At 53.9% G+C, this 22,367-nt stretch overlaps 3 protein-coding genes across 6 annotated transcripts; 2 read left to right on the top strand and 1 right to left on the bottom strand.

The window, feature by feature from the left end:
- The first annotated feature begins 564 nt into the window (after positions 1-564).
- GRHPR (glyoxylate and hydroxypyruvate reductase) lies at positions 565-5,215 on the top strand. Of its 2 annotated transcripts, none has more exons than XM_064642366.1 (9): positions 565-722; positions 896-1,026; positions 1,109-1,181; positions 1,580-1,696; positions 1,855-1,943; positions 2,601-2,705; positions 3,248-3,383; positions 3,759-3,889; positions 5,012-5,215. In XM_064642366.1, the coding sequence occupies exons 1-9, from the start codon at positions 580-582 to the stop codon at positions 5,131-5,133; spliced, it is 1,047 nt and encodes a 348-aa protein (XP_064498436.1). In that variant the 5' UTR covers positions 565-579; the 3' UTR covers positions 5,134-5,215. The 2 variants fall into 2 exon arrangements, with proteins under 2 accessions (XP_064498436.1, XP_064498435.1); XM_064642365.1 differs by lacking the exon at positions 5,012-5,215 and adding an exon at positions 4,313-4,552.
- A 2,406-nt stretch (positions 5,216-7,621) lies between these two features.
- Positions 7,622-15,543, bottom strand: ZBTB5 (zinc finger and BTB domain containing 5). Of its 2 annotated transcripts, none has more exons than XM_064642361.1 (2): positions 15,437-15,543; positions 7,622-12,455 (listed from the first exon to the last, which is right to left on the bottom strand). In XM_064642361.1, the coding sequence occupies exon 2, from the start codon at positions 12,449-12,451 to the stop codon at positions 10,442-10,444; it is 2,010 nt and encodes a 669-aa protein (XP_064498431.1). In that variant the 5' UTR covers positions 12,452-12,455; positions 15,437-15,543; the 3' UTR covers positions 7,622-10,441. The 2 variants fall into 2 exon arrangements, with proteins under 2 accessions (XP_064498431.1, XP_064498430.1); XM_064642360.1 differs by having other exon boundaries at positions 15,229-15,513.
- Positions 15,544-15,645: 102 nt separating this feature from the next.
- Positions 15,646-22,209, top strand: POLR1E (RNA polymerase I subunit E). 2 transcript variants are annotated; one of them, XM_064642362.1, is made up of 13 exons: positions 15,646-15,796; positions 15,876-15,979; positions 16,075-16,149; positions 17,253-17,329; positions 17,633-17,718; positions 18,323-18,378; positions 18,729-18,873; positions 19,776-19,883; positions 20,156-20,252; positions 20,433-20,566; positions 21,277-21,358; positions 21,485-21,616; positions 21,874-22,209. In XM_064642362.1, exons 1-13 carry the CDS (start codon positions 15,661-15,663, stop codon positions 22,031-22,033), a joined length of 1,392 nt encoding a protein of 463 aa, XP_064498432.1. In that variant the 5' UTR covers positions 15,646-15,660; the 3' UTR covers positions 22,034-22,209. The 2 variants fall into 2 exon arrangements, with proteins under 2 accessions (XP_064498432.1, XP_064498434.1); XM_064642364.1 differs by lacking the exon at positions 16,075-16,149.
- The last annotated feature ends 158 nt before the right edge of the window (positions 22,210-22,367 follow it).

The raw sequence follows: 22,367 nt of genomic DNA, 5'->3' as shown, positions 1-22,367 counted from the left end.
TGTCATCCGTGAATTTGCTGAGGGTGCACTCAATCCCCTCATCAAGATCATCAGCAAAGACACTGAACAGGACTGGGCCCAGCGCTGATCCCTGGGGGACACCACAAATGACCAGACACCAGCTGGATGTGGCACCATTCGCACCACTGTCTGGGCTGGGCCATCCACACAATCCTTAACTCAGGAAGATGCACTTGTCCAAGCCTTGGGCTGCAGCTTTTCCAGGAGCTGTGCACACATATGTGTATGCATGAATGAGTGTACATATGTATACATGTGTAGGAATGGCCATGTATCCATGTGTGACACATACACACGTGGGAATGCTCATATGGCTGGGTATAAACACAGGTGTGTGTAGGAATGTCCATACGTGTCCATCCATGTAAAAGCATATAGATACATATAGGCATGGCCACATGTCCATGTGTGAACACACGTGCACACACGCACGGAGGTCGCGCGAGGCTGCGCGGGGGGCGAGGCCTGGGGCGGGGCCAGGGTGTGGGCGAGGTCGGGGGCGCGGGGGCGTGGCCGGGGGGGTGGCCTTTGCGTGTGGGTGGAGCCGAGGGCGGGGCCATGGGCGGAGCCTCCTTCGTCCGTCTGTCGGTCCGTTCCCGTCGGTGTGCGGGGCCCGGAGGGGCGCTCGGGGCGGCCATGTCGGTGTTTGTGACGCGGCGGATCCCGGCCGAGGGGCTGCGGGTGCTGTCGCAGGCGAGCGGGTGAGCACGGGGCCGGTCCTGGGCCGGTCCCTGTGCCAATCTCGGTGCCTGTCCGTGACGGTGCCGGTTCGGGTTCCGGTGCCAGTCGGTCCCGGTGCGGGTCCTGGTGCGGGTCCCGGTGCCGGCCCCGGTGCGGGTCCCGGTGTCGGTGGCTGACGGGCCGATGCCCGCAGGTGCCGCGTGCAGCAGTGGGACTCGGAGGAGCCGGTGCCGCGGGCCGAGCTGCTGTCGCGCGTGGCGGGGACGCGCGGGCTCCTCTGCTTGCTCTCCGACCGCATCGACCGCGAGGTGCTGGACGCGGCCGGTGGGTGCAGGTCCCCCTTTCCCTCCGCCTCCTCCCCTCGGGCCCCCGGCACAGGCTCGGCAGCGCTGCTCGTGTCTTGCAGGGCCCGGCTTGAAGGTCATCAGCACCATGTCCGTGGGCTTCGACCACCTCGCTCTGGACGAGATCAAGAAGCGGTAACGCCACCGACCCCACCGCTGACCATCCCACGGCTCTGACAACCCCTGCCCCCCGATCCCTCCCTGCCCCACTCTGCACCCCTTCCCCAGCATACCCTCTGCCGGTCCCTTCTGGCAGATGGGCTTCCGCAGGGCATGGGGCTGGTTGGGGTTTGCCAACTGCAGGCACTCCCCTCCTGACAGATCACATCTGGGGTCACCTCACCTTTCCTGAGCTGGAGGAGCCTCTGGGTTCCAGGGCAAGGCAAAGACAACCTGGGGAAAGGGTGTGGTGGGAGGGCTGAGAGACAGAGGGATGTCCCCCAGCACCTGGGACAGGTGTAGTGCTGGCAGCCAGCCCAGAGGGGCCAGGGGAGCACGCCGAGGCTGCCCCAGAGCCCCCTCTGTCCGGGCAGGGGGATCCGTGTGGGGTACACCCCTGACGTGCTGACGGACGCCACGGCGGAGCTCTCAGTGGCCCTGCTGCTCTCGGCATGCCGACGGCTGCTGGAGGCGGCCCAGCAGGTCAAGAGGTGAGTGCCAGCTGCAGGTGGCCCAGCTCCAGAGCTGAGCCACAGGGGGCTGGTGACACAGGCCAAAGCCAGCATTTCATCCAGCTCACACCAAGTGCCCGGGCTGGGCTCTGAGCAGGCTCTCCCTGACTCTGTTCCTGTCCCATCCTCTCTGCCAGTGGCGGCTGGACGACCTGGAAGCCCCTGTGGATGTGTGGATATGGCCTGTCTGACAGCACGGTGGGCATCATCGGGCTGGGCAGAATAGGTAAGTGCTGCTCAGGGGCCAGGTTTCTGTGTGTCCAGCAGTGGCAGGGTGGCTTTGGAGCTTCACCTTTAACCTAAGCTAGTGGAAGGTGTCCCTGCCCATGGCAGGAGGGTTGGAACGAGATGCTCTTTGCAGTTCCTTCCAAGCCAAACCATTCTGGGACTCTCTGACTCAGCCAAGGTGGTGTTCCCGAGGCTCACCTGTTTAAACATGAGCACAGCAAGGGAAGCTGCACAGCAGCCTCTCCCAGAGCCACGAGCTGGCTCATCAGGCTTCAGCCTTAGAAGTCTCAAGCGTTGAGGTGCCTCCACCACCTGCAATCCCTGCAGCAACCTGCACATCGTCCTCCTGGCCTCCAGTTAAACAAACAGTGGCAAAGTCCACATGGCACTCGGTACCATCCAACTGCGGACTTTGCCAGCAGGCAGCTGGGCCTGTCCTTGCTCCCCAGTTTGTTCCTGAGGGCAGCTGCGGGTTCAGTGTCCCGTGGGCCCTTTTCCACAGTGGAACCATCTCCATTCCCCATCCTGTGGTCCAGGCTGGGAGCAGCCAGGCAGGAGTGATCCCACCACAGTGGCCCTTCAGTGGCTTCAGGAGCTGGTCCCTGTGCAGCTCATGGAGCCGTGGTGCCCTGACATCCTTCTCTGTCCCTCCTAGGACAGGCAGTCGCCCGGCGCCTGAAGCCGTTTGGGGTCAAGAAGTTTCTGTACACTGGCAGTGGCCCAAAACCAGAAAGCGCAGCAGAGTTTGGGGCTGAGTTTGGTAAGGACAGCGCTGGGTCAGGGCCAGCATCGGCCGGCAGTCACAGAGCACTGTGGCTGGGGCAGCTCCACGGAGGTGTCACTTGCAGGGCAGGCCAGCAGAGAGAGGGCACCAGCTGGGAGTTGTGGGGGGCTCCTTGGTGTGCCCAGTGTGAGGGGGCAGCAAGGGAGGAAATAGCAAGTCCCAGACAGGTCCCACGAGGTGGTGGGGGGTGACAGGGAGGCACCTGCCTTCTCTGACCCGGGTGAAGACTAGACGTGCAGGGACTTATCAGACCCCCACCAAAACCATGGGCTGCAACTGTTCTGCCACTGTTGCCCTTCTCTGCGTCCATCCACTGGTGATTCGTTTCATTCCCACAAGGAAGTGGGAGGGAAGGTGGCAGCTGCTCCTGGGAGGAGGGGAAGGATCTGGGCACTGTCCCCACGGGCTGAGCACCAAGGTGTCCTGACAGGAGAAGGGGTCAGGCTGCAGCTGCCCATGGAGCTTTGCTGAGGGCAGGTGTCAGCTGCAGCAGGACATTCCTGTATTCCTCCCTTCAGTCCCACTCACAAGGCTGGCCGAGGAGTCGGACTTCGTGGTGGTGACCTGTGCCCTGACACCAGCCACCCAGGGAATGTGCAACAAGGACTTCTTCAGCAGGATGAAGAAAACTTCTGTGTTTGTCAACACGAGCAGGTACTGGCAGCCCAGTCCCCTGCCTGAGAGTGTGCCTGTCACCTCGCTGGGCTCTGGGTGCAGAGGATCTGCTGTGAGTCCAGACAGCATGTACAGCCTTAATGGCTATGGGCACTGGGAATGTTTTCCCAAGGTCCCTTGGGATCCAGCCAAAGGCAAGATAAATTATTCAGGGAGCACCCAGCTCTTCCCCCACTGCAGGCAGCTGGAGCGGGAACAGCTCGCTGCACTGGGAGGTTCAGGCACATCCAGAGAGGGTCTGAGCTCCATCAGGCAGCCCTGGGGACCCGCCTGAGCTGTCCCAGGTGGGCTGTGGCCCTGGGAGCCTGTGGGACCCTTGGCAGTGATGCCAGCCTCTCTCCTCATGTTCTCCAGGGGGGCCGTGGTGAACCAGGAGGACCTGTATGATGCACTGGCCCAGGGCCAGATCGCAGCTGCCGGCCTGGATGTTACCACGCCAGAGCCACTGCCCACTGACCACCCTCTGCTCTCCCTCAAGAACTGTGGTAAGTGTCCAGAAGGGTGGCCAGAGCTCGGCTCTGCCGGGCTGCCCACACTCCTCAGGGGCCCACTGGCAAGTGTGACAGGCATCCCTTGTCCCTGTTACCCCTCTGGTGTCAGGGAAGCATGGAAGGACAGGCAAGTCAGGTATATTTAATTAGGCTGTAGGGAGCTCCTGTACAATGTGGGGGTCTGCTGTGGGGTAAGAACTCATCCATGTAATGTCAAACAAGTGTGGGAGCTGTTTTAATTCTCCAGAAAGCTGCCAGTATCAACTCAGGTTTAGCACCTTCCCGGTGGGTCTCCATTCAGTGTGTGAAATTCACGGAGGCCCAATACCAGCAAGTGCCTGAACAGGAACCCAAATCGCAGCTCAGGCTCTGCCCAGCTCAGGTGTTCTGTAAGCTCCTGGGCACATATTCTGCTAGGAAAGCTTCCCAGATGGCTAAAGTGGGTTGCCGAGTCTGCCCAGAGGAGTCTCGGGCTCTGGAGTGCTGCTGACTGGCCAATCTGCCAAGCTGGCCAACCTGCTGAGCCACCACGAGCCCAGGCAGCTGTTACCTGCATAGTGCGGAGCAGGTGGGAAGGGCAGGTGCAGGACTGACACCTGTCTTCTCTGGAGGAGGATGAGTCAGGTGAGGAAGGATAGCTAAGAAGGGACTTGCTTGGCTGCTGTTGTGCAGGATGTCCTCTTTCCAGGAAGGACATTCCTGGAGCAGGGAATGTCTATTCCAAAAAGAAACCATGGGGACATCCATGAAAACTTGGAACTGCCCTTGACTGTCTGTTTATGAAATATGAATCCATAGCTGGTTTTTTTCGTTTATCTTTTTGCTAAAACTCATTTTTTATTTGTTTCCTTTGGTTGCCAAAGTAGACAGCGTGGGGAGGGATGAAAGCAGAGACTTTTCTGGAAAAATTTGCAGGACTTGGGAGATTTGAGAGCTCTGGAACACCACCAAGCAGGACAAAATTAACACATATGTATTAATTATGTAAATTATAATAGTAATACTAATTGTTTATTAATTTGTAAATAACACATACATGTGTATTGTACCTCCCACAACCCTGAAAGGGGCTGTCCCGGCCCGCGAAGGTGATGGGTGTCCCTCCTGTCCCCGCAGTGATCCTGCCGCACATCGGGAGCGCCACGTACGCCACGAGGAGCACCATGGCAGTGCTGGCAGCCAACAACCTGCTGGCCGGGCTGCGGGGGGAGCCCATGCCCCACGAGCTGAAGCTGTGACAGCCCCCGTGGTGCGGCGGGACAGGCCAGCCTGCCCCCTCCCCTCTGCGGCAGCCAGGAGTCATTAAAGAGCAGCAGGGAATGTGTGGTGCTCCTGTCATTTGAGAACAGGGTGCCCCGAGCATGTGGGAGAGCACACTGTGGGTGGGGGCTGCGGGTCCCAGCAGGCCATGGATTGGGGTTTGGGTCTGATTTGGGGATCACTTGCCCTGCTGGAACTCCTCTCTATTCTGCTCACTGGTGTGGGCTGTACCACAAGGGAGCTGCTGTGGCAGCACCTATCATAGAATCATAGAATCATAGAATCATAGAATAGATTGGGTTGGAAAAGACCTCCAAGATCATCAAGTCCAACCCCTGATCCAACTCCAATTACTATATCATGGCACTAAGGGCCACGTCCAATCTCTTTTTAAAAACCTCCAGGGATGGTGAATCCACCACCTCTCTGGGTAGGCCGTTCCAATGCCTGATAACCCTCTCTGTAAAGAATTTCTTCCTAACATCTAACCTAAACCTCCCCTGGTAGAGCTTGAGCCCATGTCCCCTTGTCCTATTGTTGGTTGCCTGGGAGAAGAGACCAACCCCCGCCTGGCTATAACCTCCCTTCAGGTAGTTGAAGAGAGTGATGAGGTCACCTCTGAGCCTTCTCTTCTCCAGACTAAACAACCCCAGCTCCCTCAGCCTCTCCTCATAGGACTTGTGCTCAAGTCCCTTCACCAGCCTTGTTGCTCTTCTCTGGACCCGCTCCAGCACCTCAATATCCTTCCTGAACTGAGGGGCCCAGAGCTGAACACAATACTCAAGGTGTGGCCTCACCAATGTAGAGTACAGGGGAAGGATCACTTCCCTGCTCCTGCTGGCCACACTGTTCCTGATGCAGGCCAGGATGCCATTGGCCTTCTTGGCCACCTGGGCACACTGCTGGCTCATGTTCAGCCTCCTGTCGATCAGCACCCCCAGGTCCCTTTCTGCCTGGCTGCTCTCCAGCCACTCTGTCCCAGCCTGTACCACTGCAGGGGGTTGTTGTGGCCAAAGTGCAGGACCCGGCACTTGGCCTTGTTGAACTTCATCCCATTGGAGTCAGCCCATCTCTCCAGTCTATCCAGATCCCTCTGCAGAGCCCTCCTGCCTTCCAGCAGGTCGACACGCCCTCCCAACTTGGTGTCATCTGCAAATTTGCTGATGATACACTCAATCCCCTCATCTAAATCATCGATAAAGATGTTAAAAAGGACTGGGCCCAGCACTGACCCCTGGGGAACACCACTGGTGACCGGTCGCCAACTGGATGCAGCTCCATTCACCAGCACTCTCTGGGCCCGGCCCTCGAGCCAGTTCCTGACCCAGCACAGGGTGCCCCTGTCCAAGCCGTGGGCTGCCAGCTTTTCCAGGAGTATGCCCCTGTCCTCAAAACCTGGTTGCTGGTCACAGTGAGAGGCCAACAGTAGGGGAGAGGGAGGGAGGGAAGAAGGGAGGGGGCTGCAATGGCACAAGGGAAGTGCGCCGGCTTGGGGAGCAGCAGCTGGTGGGACCATAAACCTGGTGCAGGGAGGGAGCCAGAACACAGCACAAAGCCAGTAATGGTAATTAAAGCTCACCTAGTACACTCTGTGCTTCCTGTCCCATGACAAGGGTCCCTCATGCTGGACTCTGCTGGAATTTCTCTGGATGCTACATAAAGCGCTCTCCGATAGCAGTAATGGCTGCTGGAAGTTGCTCTGTGCCACACCTCGGAGGGATTCTGACACCTTTATCAGTAAGTTTTGATTCACAATCCCAGCTGATTGCCATGTGATGGTCCACTAGAGTGAGTTTTGGAGGTTTCTAACCTGGGCTGATCAGGGCAGGCTCGTAGCTGTGGTAAGGGAGGGAGTCAAGCATCCCAACTGGCTGGGGAGTTTCCAACTGACCCAAAAGAAATTGGGATTTACTTTGGTGTGAAAACCCAGGGCATGAGTCCAACGGGGGCGTTTGCTCATCTCCAAAATTTCTGGGTGTTGACACTGAAGATTCTGCTGGTGGTGATGTTACTGTGATGCTGAGAAATGTTGACCAAACACCCAAAAGGTTACTGTGACCCCTGATCATGCAAGCAGTGAATGGGAATGACTTGGTGTATGAGCAGATGTGTCAGATTCCCCAGGTATGTTAAGAAATAGGCAAAAGCTGGTAAATCACCTGCCAGAGGGACTGGACCACATCTCAGGTGTCCATCCCAGAACTCCTTCAAGACAAGCACCTCCTCCACCTGCATCAATCCTCCCACAAGGAATTCAGAGAGTAGCAGTGACCATGGATCACGAACTTGATGGATGCTGTGTAGATATTAACACTATTTCAGTAACAAACATACTAAGAAGTTCTTATGAAGAACTCTACCAGGGACAAAATTACAGGCTTTTACAATCACTTTTACAACCACAAGTATTTCTGTACAGGCTGGTGTGAAGAGCAACAAACCAGTGAATCCAGTCAGACACAGGAGCACAAAAATGCAGGGTTTATTTCAGGATGTTTCAGAACACTGACATACTGAACCCTCCACACAAGACGCCACTGTGTAAAGTTCAATTCTGAGTGGAATTCGGGGCAATAAGCTCTCCAGGTGAGACACCCTTCATGTAGAGAGGGGACAGCTCAGGTCCTAGGTATTTATTCATGCCATTCCCAGGAATTTATTGCTTCATTTGGGAAGACTCAGGAAGCAGCTCAGCAGCCATAGGCTCCAGGCCTCTCCACGGGCACACGGTGTCAATGGACAATGAAATTTAAAGCTTCTGCTTCCAAAAACGCTCCAAGTCAAACTTTTTCTCAGAGAAAGAAGTCCTCCTGCACTGTCATTCCACATTAAATTTTTTATAAAAACAGTTCATAAGTCAAGTGTTTATCTGCTTATATTAGTTCCTAATTAGTCACCTTGGTCACACAGATGCCTTATTCCTATGCGGCATAAGAATTCAAGAAATTTGGACGTGATGCCAAAAAACCCCACACCTTGTTTTTTAAGAATGAAAACAGCAGAAATGCAAGCAACACAAGAAAATATTAAGGTACAAAATACTGCATTTTATTGATGCTTGGGTGAGTGTTTATGCAGCTTAATGCTGTTAGTCCCCGATACTCAGATTATTATCAAACAAAACACAGCGTATCCCAATGCTTTAAAAAACTGCATTTTTTTAATGCTTAAAAAAAAATCAAGAGCCAGAAATACGACCATTAAGTAAACCCTATAGCAAAGTCTTAACATTTTAAAGGAATTAATCCAACCATCCCCTGTGTTTCCACGTTCCTGTTTACTTCAGATGCTCAAGTGCAAATGACACACTGACAGCTGCAGGGAATCCTCTGTCTCTGTCCTGATCCAGCTTCTGCACAGCTGAGCAGCATTTATCATCAGCAGAAGTGCTCCAAAAGTTTGTTTAAAAAGCTAAAGATGCTGAACACCAGGTTGTGTGCACCGGTGACAAGGAAAAAAGGAGCCTGCAGGCAGTATTAAGTTACAATGGCATCAAAGAATAGGAAATTAAAATGAGATTTATACATCTCACATGGAGAATGACAAATTTCCACTACCCAAAGGGTACAGTGCTGTTTTTTAAAATTAAACTTACACTAGGTTGTTTTAGCTTATGTAGAAAAGTACTTTTATGACACTAGTTTAAGCAGAAGGCCTGGATTTGACAATGACATTTTATTGAGAGATATGAGTCAGCAGTGCCCTGGCAGCCAGGAGGGACAACTGTGTCCTGGGGGGCATCAGGCCCAGCATGGCCAGCCGGGCCAGGGAGGGGATTGTCCCGCTCTGCTCTGCCCTGGGGCAGCCTCACCTCAACATTGGGGCAGTTTGGGCACCACAATATAAAAACAACATGAAGCCACTACAGAGCATCCAAATGAGGCCATGAGGATGTAGAATAGTCCAGAGGGGAAGCCTTATGAGGAACGGATGAGGGCCCTTGGTTTGCTCAGCCTGGAGGAGACTGAGGTGAGACCTCACTGGGGTCTTCAGCATCCCCCAGAGGGGCAGCACTGATCTGTTCACTCTCAGGACCAGTGACAGGACTCGGGAGCTGTGTCAGGGCAGGGTTAGGTTGGATCTCAGGAAAAGGTTCTTCCCCCAGAGGGTGGTTGGGCACTGACCAGGCTCCCCGGGGCAGTGGGCACAGCCCCACAAGGCTGTCTGAGTTCAAGAAATGTTTGGACAACGCTCTCAGGCACATGGTGGGATTCTTGGGGTGTCCTGTGCAGGGCCAGGAGCTGGACTCAATGATCCTGATGGGTCCCTTCCAGCTCAGGATATTCTGTGATTCTATGAGATATGGCAAACAAGGACTGTTCCTGACAGTTCAATCTGAGGAACAATCCACAGCTGTGAAGGGAAGTCAGTAACTGTGCAGAGGAGGAAATTAAAGCCCGGAGATAAGAGAGAAGGACAACATGCTCACACAGTAACGAGGACCAGATGGACTGCTGGCATCTGGAAACAGAGGGAGACTGTCTTACACGGCAAAAAAAGCCATCACAAATTACCTCCCTCCTTCAAAACAACAGACAAGCTCTGTTCAGACTCCTTCCTATATAGAATTGTAACATAGGAGATACGAACTGGTTAAAATACTGCTAGGAATAGCACAAACAAGAGACAGTACTTCACTTATCACTTAATACGTGTTTCTACGGGGAAAAAAAAAAAAAGTCAGCCAAACATCCAGATCTTCCTGTATTAAAGTTATATGTACACCCGGCAGTCCAAAAGTTACTTGTCTGGTATTTAATTTAAGCACCTTGATTACACAGTGTTCTTTACTACAAAACAGCCAAACATACATTCATAATCCTAGAACTATTGTTAAAATTAGCGTATTTGAAAGCATTATGTCAGACAGGTGCAGCCAAAGCTGTTTTTCTCTTTTAAAGGTAAGTGGTCTGCGCTACTGTCCACACATAATGCAGCAATTCATGTTACAATAATTACTTAAATGCTTTCACTGTTACAAAATGCTTTAGAGAAAAAAAAAAAACAACAAAAAAAATGAAATTTGCACTTCAGTTTCTTGTTCTCTAAACGTGCTATTTCATGAGATCCCCACACTGTCACCCCTCTGCCCTGCAAAGGGAGTGCTTCGCTGTGGGGGTCACATCCCCATGCCCGCTGCGCAGCTCCCGGCGGGCGGCTGAGCCCGCGACACCCCGCGAGGTAGGTACCGGATATCCCCAATGGCAGAGCCGAGGCTCTGTGTGTGTGGCACCACCGCACGGCAGCGTCCGCCAGCCCCACCCCGGCAGCCCCCGGGGCAGCGCCTTAGAGCAAACTGCTGGGCAAGTTGCTGCTCTGCCACCTGAGGCAGGTGGTCTTGGAGTGTTTGTAGAGGTGGCTGGACTGGCTGAAGCGCTTCCCACACTTGAGGCAGGCGTAGGGCTTCTCCCCCGTGTGCACGCGGATGTGCTTCTTGCAGTCCGTGAGCGTCAGGAAGGTCTTGCAGCAGATCTTGCAGGCGTACTTGCGTGCGCCCTCCACCACCAGCACATTGTGCTCCGACAGCGCCTTCTTGCACTTGGACAGCACATCCGCAGACGCCCTGGTGAGCTGCGGGGGGCCGGGCTGCGACAGGTGCCCACTCTCGAAGGACGTGCTCCCGTTCATCAGCAGCTGGGACCCGGACGAGCTCTCCTGCAGCTGGGAGCCCCGCACAGAGGTCACCACTGGCATTTTGGGGGCGATGCGGCGGTAGCCAGGAAAGCCACCGGCTCCGCCTCTCACCGAGCCCATCATGGCCCGGGACAGCGAATGCAAGCCCAGGCCTGAGCGTGGGAAGTCCATGCCAAACTGCTCCGCTGCCCGGTACCCAGAGGTCTGCACGCAGGGCAGACCCATCACATCCTGCATGGGCCTCACAAAGTGGGAGTCCGCGGGCTCGCTAAATGGGTTCTCCACATGGGAGACAGTGGCAGACGAGTGGCCACCAGCAGGCCCCGACTCCGGGCTCATCAGGTAAGAGGTGTCGCTGTCCATCCTGCAGTCACTGGTGGTGTTGGGAATGTTGTCATCACTGTTTTGGCTGGCTCCAAAGCCACTGCCTCTGCTTTTATTCAGAAAATTTGAAATGCTGAAAGACGACTTGTGTTCCAGGTTGTTGGACACCTCCATGATGTGGATGTCTCCCACTCTGTCAGTGCTGGACTGTGGGTCAGAGAAGCTGCGGTCGCTGCTCTCAGGACTCAGCTCGATTTTCTCCGCACTCACCACTCCTCCTTCCACCTCCACGGACTCACTGCCCTCCGCCTGGGAGGTGACGTCGCTCACCTCATCCTGGGGCTCTGGGGAGCTCAAGGGCTCAGACTTCACCACCACCCTCATGTGCTCCTTCTCATTCAGGCTGACCTCCGGATTCTCACATGGGAAGTTGCTCTTTTCAGCAGCAGCCTCCTGGTCAAAGCTGGTCTCCACCTGTGTGGCCTGGGATGCCATGGACATCTGGGAAATGTTTGCCCCGCCGTTGTCCGACTGGCTGGGCACTTGAGCATCCTCCTGAGCACCGAAAGACTGGTCAAACATGATCGTGTTGTCCTCCTGGTTATCAGCAACGGTGTCAGCCTTGGAGTTGTCCACGATCTTCAGCGAGTCCGGAGAGAAGAAATCCTCGCGCGAGTGGACGGGCTGCCCGCCCTCTGCGGCCACGTCAGCCCCGGGCTCGTCCACGGCAGGCCGGACACGCTGCCGGGCACGCTCCTCGGAGGGCGGCTTGCGCTTGTGCAGGCGGCGCATGGGGAAGGCAGCGCGCTGCTCCAGGCCGCTCCGCACAGAGCCGGGCGGCTCCTCGGCACCCTGCGAGGAGCCCAGCGCGGAGCTCACGATGCTGAGCCCCAGCTGCTGCAGCATGAAGGAGCGCTGCAGGCGCGCGCTCTGCTCCTGCACGCGCTCGCTTGGCGGCGACAGCGGCAGTGTCCGCGTGGTCAGGTAGTGCTTGCAGGCCTTCACCACGGAGTTGAGGTGCAGGTGGGACGCGGCCAGCAGCACGTCCATCACGTTGCTCTCCCCGAGCATGAGCGTGGACGTGTACATCATGTCGATGAGCGCGGCGAAGGCCTCGGCCGTCACCACCTCGCTGTCCAGCTGGATCATGTTCATGGTCTGGTCCCCCTCAGCCACCGTGAACAGCGCTCGGAAGTGGGTGCTGCACGCGGCCAGCACGGAGCGGTGGGCTTTGAAGTGCCTGTTCCCCACCACGATGACACAGTCACAGAGCTGGCCATGGAGCCTCTGGTAATTGAGCTGCTGGAAGACTTGCTCAAAGTGTCCTGGAAAATCCATGATCCTACAAAACAGAAGAAACCATTATATGGGCCACCAAGTTGATCAGTGGAATGTGGTAGCTCTCTTGCAAGGAAAGGCTGAGTGAATTGGAATTGTTCAGCCTGGAGAAGAAAAGCTTCAGGATGACCTAAATGGGCCTTCCAGTAGCTGAAGGGGCCTACAAGAGAGATGGACCAAGACTATTTACAAGGGCTTGGAGTTACAGGACAAGGGGGAATGGAATCAAATTGAAAGAGAGTAGTCTTAGCTTAGATATTAGGAAGAAATTCTTCCCTGTGAGGGTGGTGAGGCCCTGGCATAGGTTGCCCACAGAAGCTGTGACTGCCCTGTCCCTGAAGTGTTTGAGGCCAAGCTGGACAGGTTGCCTGGAGCAACCTGGGATAACGGGACAGAGACGGACTTTAAGGTCCCTTTCAACCAAAACCAGTCTGTGATTCCATGGTTGAAGGTCACAGTCAGGCTGCAGCGAACCTGGGTTTAAAGAGGAAAGATGACAGCTGAAAGACAGACAAACACTGACTGATCTGAATTTGCCACACCACACAGTTACAGGATCAAAGCTGGCAGTCTGGAGAAGGAGGAGCAAAAGGAGGAGAAGTAAGGAAATCCAGGTTCTGCCACAGAGCTGACCTCAGCACCAGCCATGTCACAGTGCTGCAAACCAAACACCACAGATCATCTCGTCCCTGTCAGCATCTGTCCAAACTAAAACAACTCACTAGTAAAACATTTAACCCTGGTTTGTAAAAAGATCTGATTGCAAATAACCTGCTGCACCCTTGCAAATAAACTGCTCACACAATTAAGTGACCTCCCACGGAAACTCCTGGACTTTAATCCTCACCTCACAGGGCTGAGAGGGAAGTGATAGGAAGTTTTTGGTAAAACACACTGCTCAATGAGACAATCAGACAGACTGAGGGGTGGCTTTTTCTTGATTGTCCATTAATAGAACAGAAGTCATATCTTACCAAACTTATCTTAAGACTGAAGAGGTGACTTTCAGCAATATCTCTACTCTTTTCATGAAAAAAATTGAAGTGTAAGATTTGGGGAGCAGAAAGGCTGCATGACCAAGGCAAATACACACATTCCTGTGCTCACATTTATTTTCCAACACCAACACCACAGCACCATTAGACAAATGGAGACCATAAAGCAGCTGAAATAAAAGGTCACATAGACAGAATTTTGTTTTTGAGGAGGGATCAAATGCAAGTCTGCCAATTCAGAAAGTCCATCCTCAAGCACACATGTGTTTGCTGCTTTTCCAAATAAGAAACAGGAACATAAATAATATGTGGATTCGTTTATCTTTCACTGCCAATGTGTGTTCAGGAGTAAAAATAAGACAACATTTTCAAACAGAGCAAAAGGAATGAAGCTGGACCCCAGGAAGGAATGTGGGTTACAGGGATCGTCCAAGCACTTCTGCCCAGGCAGCAACACGCATTTAGAACAGAGGAAATAGGGAAGAGTCACTGTTTTGACTGATCATTTGGGATTTCAGAATTCCAAGGGAGTCTTGCTTACAGGCACCAAAAGTGATCACATCCTTTGTGCACCTGAAACAAGACAAACTCCAGTTTTGCTTCCAGGAACATGGATTTGGCTTGGTATTTAACTCTCACTACACAGAAAGGCTGGAGCTCTCGAGCCAGAACAAACACACACAGACTCCAGGGTGATGCAGAGATCTTGTTCCCACAGAAGAGGGAACTGCCCAGTTCTACAGCCAAACAAAGGCCTACAAGTGAACAGATAACACACCAAACTGTTGAGCTACAAGTAGTTTTACTATAAATACAAATGGTCAGAGCCAAGAAAAGTTTAAGGGCAAGCAATGAAAAAGCATCTACAAAATCCTGCCTGGAAAACCATCATCCTGCCTGTCCCTGGACTAGGGCCTGTGTCAAAGAACTACAGGCACTGGATTCCCACATTTCTTGTTGAAGTTAGTGTCTGGAACTATATTTTGAAAGAGCTCACAGAGTCATGGCTAATTCCTTTATTCTCCTACAAGACCCAAAATCCCCTATAAGGCAAGGGACAGATGGTGACACAATCATGCAGGAGAAGAAGCGCACTGCAGATTTTTCCACAGGAATTCAGGTTTTATCAGCACAATTTCTACTATGTTTAATGGCCACAACTTCCTCACCGGGTTTCCATTCCCTGGAAATACATGACTGGCACAGATGATTACACTGCAGCCCTGACCCACTGCGGGGAGGTCAAACACACACACCCCCAAAACAATGCTCCTCCCAGCCCCGGGTGCCTCCTTTCAGGGGGCACAGACACTGTGGCACCCCCGTGTCACACATCTGTGCTGCCCCTCACTGTGACCCAACCCAGCCACGTTCTCTTCTCAATTCTGGATTTTAACCCCAGAGTGCAACGATCCACTCACCCTCCTCCTTCTCCTTCTCCGGGCGATGGGGGAGCAAGGAAGGGGAAAACCTTGTGGGATCACTGAATATCCTGAGCTGGAAAGGCCCCGCAAGGACCATGGAGTCCAGCTCCTGGCCCTGCACAGACACTCCAACAATCCCACCGTGTGTCCTCGGACAGAGTCAGGACACGGAGATCATTCACCAGTTACCACCCGAAACATTCGGCTCGGAAATTAACTGATTTAAAGCCTCTGAAAGCTCCAGAACGTCCAATGACTGCTAATAAGATAACAAGATAACAAGACCTGCTCCTGCTCTCCTGAAGGCAGCGTCCTTTTCTCCCCTTCACTCCCCCTTTTTTTTTCCTTTTGTGCTCACCTGGAACATACAAGTTCTGTGTCCCTCTCAGGGCAGCACCTGCATCCCAGCGCTGCATCAGCACCGGTAAAAACACACCCGGAGACTCCGCTTTGTGCCGCTCACGGGACATAAAGAGGAGCCCGGAGAGCCCCGGTCCCACCCCGACCGGGAGGTCACCAGTTCCTACGTCACCGCCGCCCTCCCCTCCCTCGCCCTTCCCGATCACCTGCGGTGTCCGTGCGGGAAGGGTCGCGCGGGAAGGGCCGCGTGGGGATGGGTTCAGGATGGGGATCGGGATCGGCCCGGCCCCGCTCCCGCCGCTCCGTCCCCGCCCGCCGCGCCGCCCGATGGCGCCACTTCCGGCCGCCGACCGCACGCGCCCAGTCCACAGCCAACCGATGGCCTCGTTATTTATAAGTGGCAGCCGCGTCCCGCCCCGCCCAATCGGGGATGAGCTTATTGGCGCTGCCGGAGGCGGTGGCGACGCGGAGTTTGGGTGTTGTCTCAGCTCTCACGGCTCTCGTCATGGCCGCCGCCACCTGGCGCTACCGCGGGGACCTCGAGGCGGAGCGGCCGGCGGCGCTCGGTGAGCGGGGCCGGGCTGGGCTGGGGGCGCGAGGCGGGTCCTGGCCCTTCCCGGGACTCACGGGCTCCCTGTCCCACAGTGCGGTTCGCCAACGGGAGGCTGCGGAGCCCCGAGTCCCTGCGCTTCACCGTGTACCGGAGCCGGGACACGGCGCATCCCCGAAAGAGGCACCGCAGGATCCTGGTAAGGGCCCGCCCTAGGAAGGGCGGGGACGGCTCCGGGCAGGCAGATCGCCTTCATCCCGAGATGCTATGATTCCTTCATTCCTTCATGGCTAGGCTTCACGAACGAAGATTTGGGAAGGCACTACCCACGCTTGTTGCAAGAATGCTGTGATAGCAATGTACGATAAGGTGATAACCAGGTCACAGCCATAGTCGGGCAATGGCCACACGCGGGGCCGCTGCAGGTCACGGCACGAGCTGCACCTGGAATTCCCGTGCCGATCCCACCGCGGGCGAGTGGAGGGTTCTGACTCTCTTTTGCCCTTAGGGCCGTGGTCGAGGCAGCTCCTGCAGGTGGGAACTAGAAATTGTTCCCTGTGAGGGTGGGGAGACCCTGGCACAGGTTGCCTAGAGAAGCTGTGTCTGCCCCATCCCTGGAAGTGTGCAAGACCAGGTGGGACAGGGCTTGGAGCAACCTGGTATAGTGGAAGGTGTCCCTGCCTATGTGAGGGGATGGGACTGGATGGACTTTAAGGTCCTTTGCACCCCAAACCAAGTCATGATTCTGTGAAAATCTGTGCTAAGCTTTGCAGCAGATTTCTTTAGAAACCTCTCAGAGTTCAGCCCAGCCTGTGCCACAGAGATGTTTTGCAGCTGCCAGGAGCTCCCTGGGGCTGGGAGGGGGTTTTGGCTCTGATGTGGCTGGTGGAGCTGCGGGGTTGGGAAGGCAGAGCAGGGACCAGGGACCTGCCAAAGGTCACGGAATCTGTTGTGTTCTGTTCACACAGGGAATTCTTCACCAAAGCTGTCTTTGTCTGGCTAAATTACATTATGAGAAGGTCTCTCCGTGGAGAGAGAAACAAGGGTACAGTCAGAAGGTGCTTTCTGCTGCTGCTGTTAAGCTTTACAGCTGCTTCCCTCGAGGAATAAATGACTTTTCAGCCCAAGTCCTTGGGGGAAATTCACTGTAGCAGAGCAGAGACACCAACACGTTCTCATAATGCATTGGAAATAGATTTAGGTGGCTGAGCCACTCCTGTGCTGGCTCTGGATTTCACTTGGTAAATTACAGGGGCTCAGCAGCTCTGGAGCTTTAGTGGGTCATTGAAAACCACGTTTTAATGTGAATTATTAAGGCTTGATCACAGTGAGGTGTTGTACATGCTCGCCATGCTGGTACAGTCTGGGTTTAAGTTATGATTCCTGGGAGTGCAGAGCTTGGTGGCACCAAGGCAGAGGCAGGGAAGGTCCCCAACAGCCCTGTGTTCAAGGAGTTCTCCCTGGTTTCCCAGGTCTCAGAGACAGAGCGGCTTTGCTACGTGGGGCACAATTTCGGCAGCGGGGTCATGAGGTGCAACTCCCTGTGCAGGTATGGAAGAAGGAGCTGGGAGTAGAGAGGGGCTGCTCAGACACAGAGCTTCTAGTCCCTTCCCTTGGCCTGGCTCAGAGCTGTGGTGGGACCTACATTTCACCTAGTTTAGTTGCCTTAAGACTTCTACATTTACTTAGAGCAGTGAGATGTTATGTTTTTGTATGTACACGTGCCTTGGGGATAACTTGGTTTATCATGACATTCCGAATGTGCAAGGCAGGAAAAATGGCAGGGGTGGGAAGACCACGTAGTTTAAGTCATTTCTGGTTCCCACCAATCACTTGCCCCTGTTCTCCCCAGGTACTTTGTAGGTGTGTTGGACAAGGACTCTGGGCAGATGGAGGTCTACAACGCCGAAATGTTCAACATGCAGCCTCTGCTCTCAGGTGGGAGGTGCTGGGTGTTGGCCCGGTCCGTGTCAGGCCTGTATGTGCCTCCAGCTCTCAGCTGCTCTATCTTCCTCATTCCTGCCTTGTTCCCTCAGCATGGAGGAAGGAGGATTCCTTCACTCCTCCACGCTGTGAGGAACAGTGGGAGAGGGAAGCACAGTGAGACCAGAGTGGAGGTTAAGCAGGGAGTGTGAAGGTGAGAGTCAGAGTGTCGCTGCCCAAGTGCAGCTTTATCTGGGTGTGCTCTGCTGAGGGAGGACTGGATCCCTGAAAAATAAAACAGGTTGTCTTCAGCAGAACTAGTTTTTGTCATGGGACCCGGGAGGGTAACCCAAAGGATCAAGTCTTTCAGAGCTGATTTTCACTCTGTGAAGGAGGACCTGGGTTTGGCCACACCCAATTGGCCACACTCCATTGCACCCATAGGCTTTATAGCAAAAGCTCTTTTTTTGTTCTGGGTTCTCATATTTGATGTGTTCTTTAAGTGGCCAAGCCCTGTGGAATTGATCCTGATGTGATGTGCCAAGTCTGTCAGTCACGCTTAAGGCATTCCTGTCCTGGTTGCTGCCATCCAAGCAGACTAACTTCTGTTCTTTTATAGATAACTTGATACCTGATGACACAAAGGATTATCAGAAAAAATCCTACAGGGAGAAGGTAAAGTTGAAACCCCATGTCACATTCTGCTGTGAGTATCCGGCCAACAGGGGCAGGTGATGCTTGTGTGAGGCTGGGGTGTTTGGTGTCCTCCAGGATAAACCTTTGCAGGTGCAGCACCGTCACTGTGCCCTGGAGGCAGGACAGTTAGTGCCTGACTTGGCAGTATTTTCGTGGTTATTTTAGGCAGGATCGCCATCCCAGGAGCTTCCTGCCCCTCGCAGACCAGCACCTCCACATGCAGGTGTTGCCCTGTGAAGTGTTTGAAGTTTTATTAGAGGATGTGGCTGTGGAATGAATGATGGGGTTTGGGTGCACAGGGTACTTTAATGTGTGTCTCTCCTGCACAGGTGGATTTGTGCATCGAGGCCTTTGGCACCAGCAAGCAGAAGCGAGCGCTGAGCTCTCGGCACATGAACGCTGTGGGCAACGACATCGTGAGCACAGCTGTGACAAAAGCAGCAGCAAACATTATAGATGCAAAGGGAGTGACAGGTAAGAGGATTCTGTCTCAGCGTTTAAGGATGGCAGCCTGAAGGGCCTTTTCCTGTCCTTGCCAAGTGGGGAGTGACTGAAGAAGCAGCTGGTCTAACAGCTGAGAAAGGCACACATGAGGGAACGGCTTCCTTTTGCTCCTGCTAGTCTTGGTGTGGGAGTTGCCTGAATGAGGGAAAGGCCCTGTGACCTCAGTGTTCATCCTGCCCATTATTGGGAGTTCTTGTGGGAGTGCCTGGATATGCATTCACTGGGATAAAGCTAGTGACCTTGGTCTGAACTCAGTGGCATAGCTGTGGAAAATGGCACAGACTTACCTCAAAGACTGTTGCGCCCTTGAGACAGGTCACAGCATGGTGCAGGGTTACCATCTCGGGGGGTTTCCAGGCTGTGGCAGGACAGAGCTGTGGCTGCCCTGACTTTGTGCTGTGGACCCCCCTATGCTGAGCAGGAGGGCGGACAGAAGCCCTCCAGAGCACTTCTGGGATCCTGAGTGTCATTGGCATGCACAAGAGAAGTGTCTGTTGAATGTAAAACCCAGTAGCTTTTGTTCTGGGGTGGATATTGACAGTGGTCCCAGAGCTGCTTTGTGCCAAGTAGGTGTTCACTGGAACCCAGGGTGCCAAAACTGTGCTCTGCCCATCAAGCAGCAGCCAGACATCTTGGTGCCCTTCTTTCCTAAATGTTTCTCTAGTCTGGAATGGTTTTTCTAAATTTTAAGGAGCAGAAGGTTCTTGGTAGAAGTTTTAAATGTTTAAAGCTCCAGCTGTGACTAAACTGGTGTTGACCCAAGAGACACCATTGAGTAGACTTGCGTCTAAAGGGAGGATTTGGGTTATGTTCCTGTTCTCTGCATTTTGCTTTGCACAGTCCAAACACTCCCCTCCTGCTTCCCTCCCAAGCTCTGATGCAGGATGTGGCCCAGGATGACGTGCAGACCATCTCTACCTTCCTCCCGCCGTGCCACGAGGATGCCGACAGGCCGGAGCACGTGTACAAGTTCGAGGACAGTATCTTTTCCTGGTCACAGGGGTTTCCGTGTCTGTAAACCTCGATGTGCCCATCTGGGAGTGAGCCCAGCCTTTACCTCTCACAACCCAAAAGCTGGGAGCAGGGTAATTCTGTGTTGAGCAGGATTCTGTCCCTGTTGGCAGCAGTTCCACTGGGAATAGTGGTGAGGCTGGCCATGCAGAAGTGACTTGGGTTGTGCCACAGTCTGTTAGAGGCTGCTGTCCCTGGAAGGGAGAGCCCAGGCCTGTTCTTTTCCTTAAAGCCCTGCCAGTCCTGTCCCCCACCGAGTACGAGGCGCTGCGGGTGCCAGCAGCTGCCCTGGCCAGCGCCACCGCGGAGGACATCGCCAAGAAGGCAGAGGAGAGGAGGTAATGCTGCTGCTGAGGGCCATGTCCTGACTGGGGGCGCGAGAGCTGCCGTGGGGCAGAGGGGAACGTGTGATCCAGGCATGGCTGAGCAACACCTGCCTTGGGGAACGTGGGGAATAGTTATGTGCACAGCAGCGAGGTGCTCTTTGTGGAGCTGAACTCCTCCTCCCTCTCCTGCAGCCACTGCTCCTTTGTTTTGGAGGAGCTGAAGTTCCTGCCTGCTGATGAGAAGAGCAGAGACCACAAAGCCCGATGCCTCTGGTTCCTGGACACCCTCATTAAGTTCAGCCACCTGAAAGTGATCAAGAAGAAGCGTAAGAGAGTTTTCAGCTCATGAAGATGTGCTTTTGGGAATGTCTTTGGCATCCCTTGCTTGTCAGCTGAGTATGGGGATCTCTTCTGTCCTCAGGGTCCTGCTTTTGAAACAACACGACACGAAACACTTTGGTTGAGATTTTCCAGGCTTGCCAATCTTCCACAGAACTTGTGTATTTGAATGTCCTTTTCAGTCTGTGGCAGGGCTGATGGAGGAGGAAGTGGCAAGCCTGGCTGTAGTGTCCTCCTGTGTTCCTGGGGACACAGGAGTCACCTGTAGGACTGCTAAGGAGGATGTGGGAATGACTAGTCTTGGTCATAATAGGGACTTGTAAATGTGGTCTCAGCTTTATTAGTTTTTTTGTGGCAAAAGAAATACACACTTAAGTGTGTGTGTATTTTAGATTGTCTAGTGTAGAAGTGGGAGATCCCTTTTATGAAGAAAATAAAAGCTGTCAGGAGCCTCTCAGACCTGAAGAATTATGAAACCTAGAAGTCAAGGGCCCAGGCTTCTTTTAGGGTCTCTGTGTTCCTGGGAAGAGGTGATAAATGGTGGGATTCTTGGGGTTGGATTCAGGTATCCTTGTGGGTCCCTTCCCACATGGGATATTCTGTGATATTCCATTATAAGTGTCAGGGTGATACATGTGCTGCTATGATGGGTGGGTGTGTGTTCCTCATCCTTTTGCCAAGCCCGTCTCTGGTCTAGATCCAATGGGTCCCGAGTGCCCACACATCATCAGCAGGAAACTCATGAAGAATTTCACCTCACTGACCTACAACAACGGCAGGTAAGGGACACTGTGTGAGGCTCCTGAGGCACAGATAGGGCAGAGGTCAGCTTGAGTGGCCACAGACACGCCATCAGGAACTCCCATACACTCCACATCTCACAAGTTCTCTCTTTTGCCACACAGTGTCCAGAATTTAGTCTCTGCATCCATGAAGGCTAAAATCACTGCCTATGTCATTCTCTTGGCTCTGCACATCAACAACTTCCAGACAGACCTCACCGTCCTGCAGAATGACATGAAGCTTCAGGAGAGCAGGTGAGCCATCCTGTGTGTTCACACCTGCTGGGATCCTCCTACAGGGAGGCCCTGGGAGAGCCCTGAAACTACCCTGGCATCTGGGTCAGGATTTAGTTTTCCACAGGTGGTGTCTGTAGGTGCAGGACCTGCATTTCCCAGCAGGTGTCAGCTGCTGGCTGCTCCTCGGATTAGGGCAGGAGGCCAGGGATCCATGCGGTGTCATGGCACAGGAGGCTCGGCAGCCCCACTGATGGTGTTTCTTCATTGTTTTCCAGGATCCTGGACATCGCCAAGGCCCTGCGGCTGAAGATATCCAAGGCCAAAGGGGGGCTGGGGCTGGAGAACGACCAGAACCACAAGCTGGGCACTCTGTCCTTGCCCTTGCCCATGCAGAAGGCGCCAGCAGGACAGCGGAAGCGCAAGAAAATTAACTGAAAAGCCCAAGAGGTCTGAGGAGCAACACAGCCCCTCCCTCAGAACATCATGGGGATGCCTTTGTCTGCTGGATTTGGGTCCAGCACTAGGGTGGAACAGATGTTTGCTTCATTACAATGCTGCTTTTTTTATATTTACGTAGAAAAAGCTGTAATAAAAAGAGTCTGTCTCCAGGAGGGGAGAATGTTGTGCAGGATGAAGAGGGCTCATCCTACTGATATATATTTCTGCTCCCTATTCCAGCTGATAATTCCTACCTGAGCAAATTCCCACTGAGAGCTGGGCAGGAAAACCCTCCCCTTCCTCCCTACCCCAGAACTTCTCTCTGCAGTGT

Source organism: Pseudopipra pipra, chromosome Z, assembly GCF_036250125.1.
Source record: "Pseudopipra pipra isolate bDixPip1 chromosome Z, bDixPip1.hap1, whole genome shotgun sequence".
Lineage (NCBI taxonomy): Eukaryota > Metazoa > Chordata > Aves > Passeriformes > Pipridae > Pseudopipra > Pseudopipra pipra.
This window is presented reverse-complemented; position numbering and strand designations above follow the sequence as displayed.

Excerpts from the sequence above, each read along its gene's own strand:
- GRHPR (XM_064642365.1), top strand. The coding sequence starts at position 580 with ATGGGCGGAGCCTCCTTCGTCCGTCTGTCGGTCCGTTCCCGTCGGTGT. Across the intron at positions 1,182-1,579 it reads CTGGACGAGATCAAGAAGCG|GGGGATCCGTGTGGGGTACA; the intron begins GTAACGCCACCG and ends CTGTCCGGGCAG. Across the intron at positions 3,890-4,312 it reads GCTCTCCCTCAAGAACTGTG|GAAAGCTTCCCAGATGGCTA; the intron begins GTAAGTGTCCAG and ends ATATTCTGCTAG.
- ZBTB5 (XM_064642361.1), bottom strand. The coding sequence starts at position 12,451 with ATGGATTTTCCAGGACACTTTGAGCAAGTCTTCCAGCAGCTCAATTAC.
- POLR1E (XM_064642362.1), top strand. The coding sequence starts at position 15,661 with ATGAGCTTATTGGCGCTGCCGGAGGCGGTGGCGACGCGGAGTTTGGGT. Across the intron at positions 18,874-19,775 it reads AGATGCAAAGGGAGTGACAG|CTCTGATGCAGGATGTGGCC; the intron begins GTAAGAGGATTC and ends TTCCCTCCCAAG. Across the intron at positions 20,567-21,276 it reads GAAAGTGATCAAGAAGAAGC|ATCCAATGGGTCCCGAGTGC; the intron begins GTAAGAGAGTTT and ends TCTCTGGTCTAG.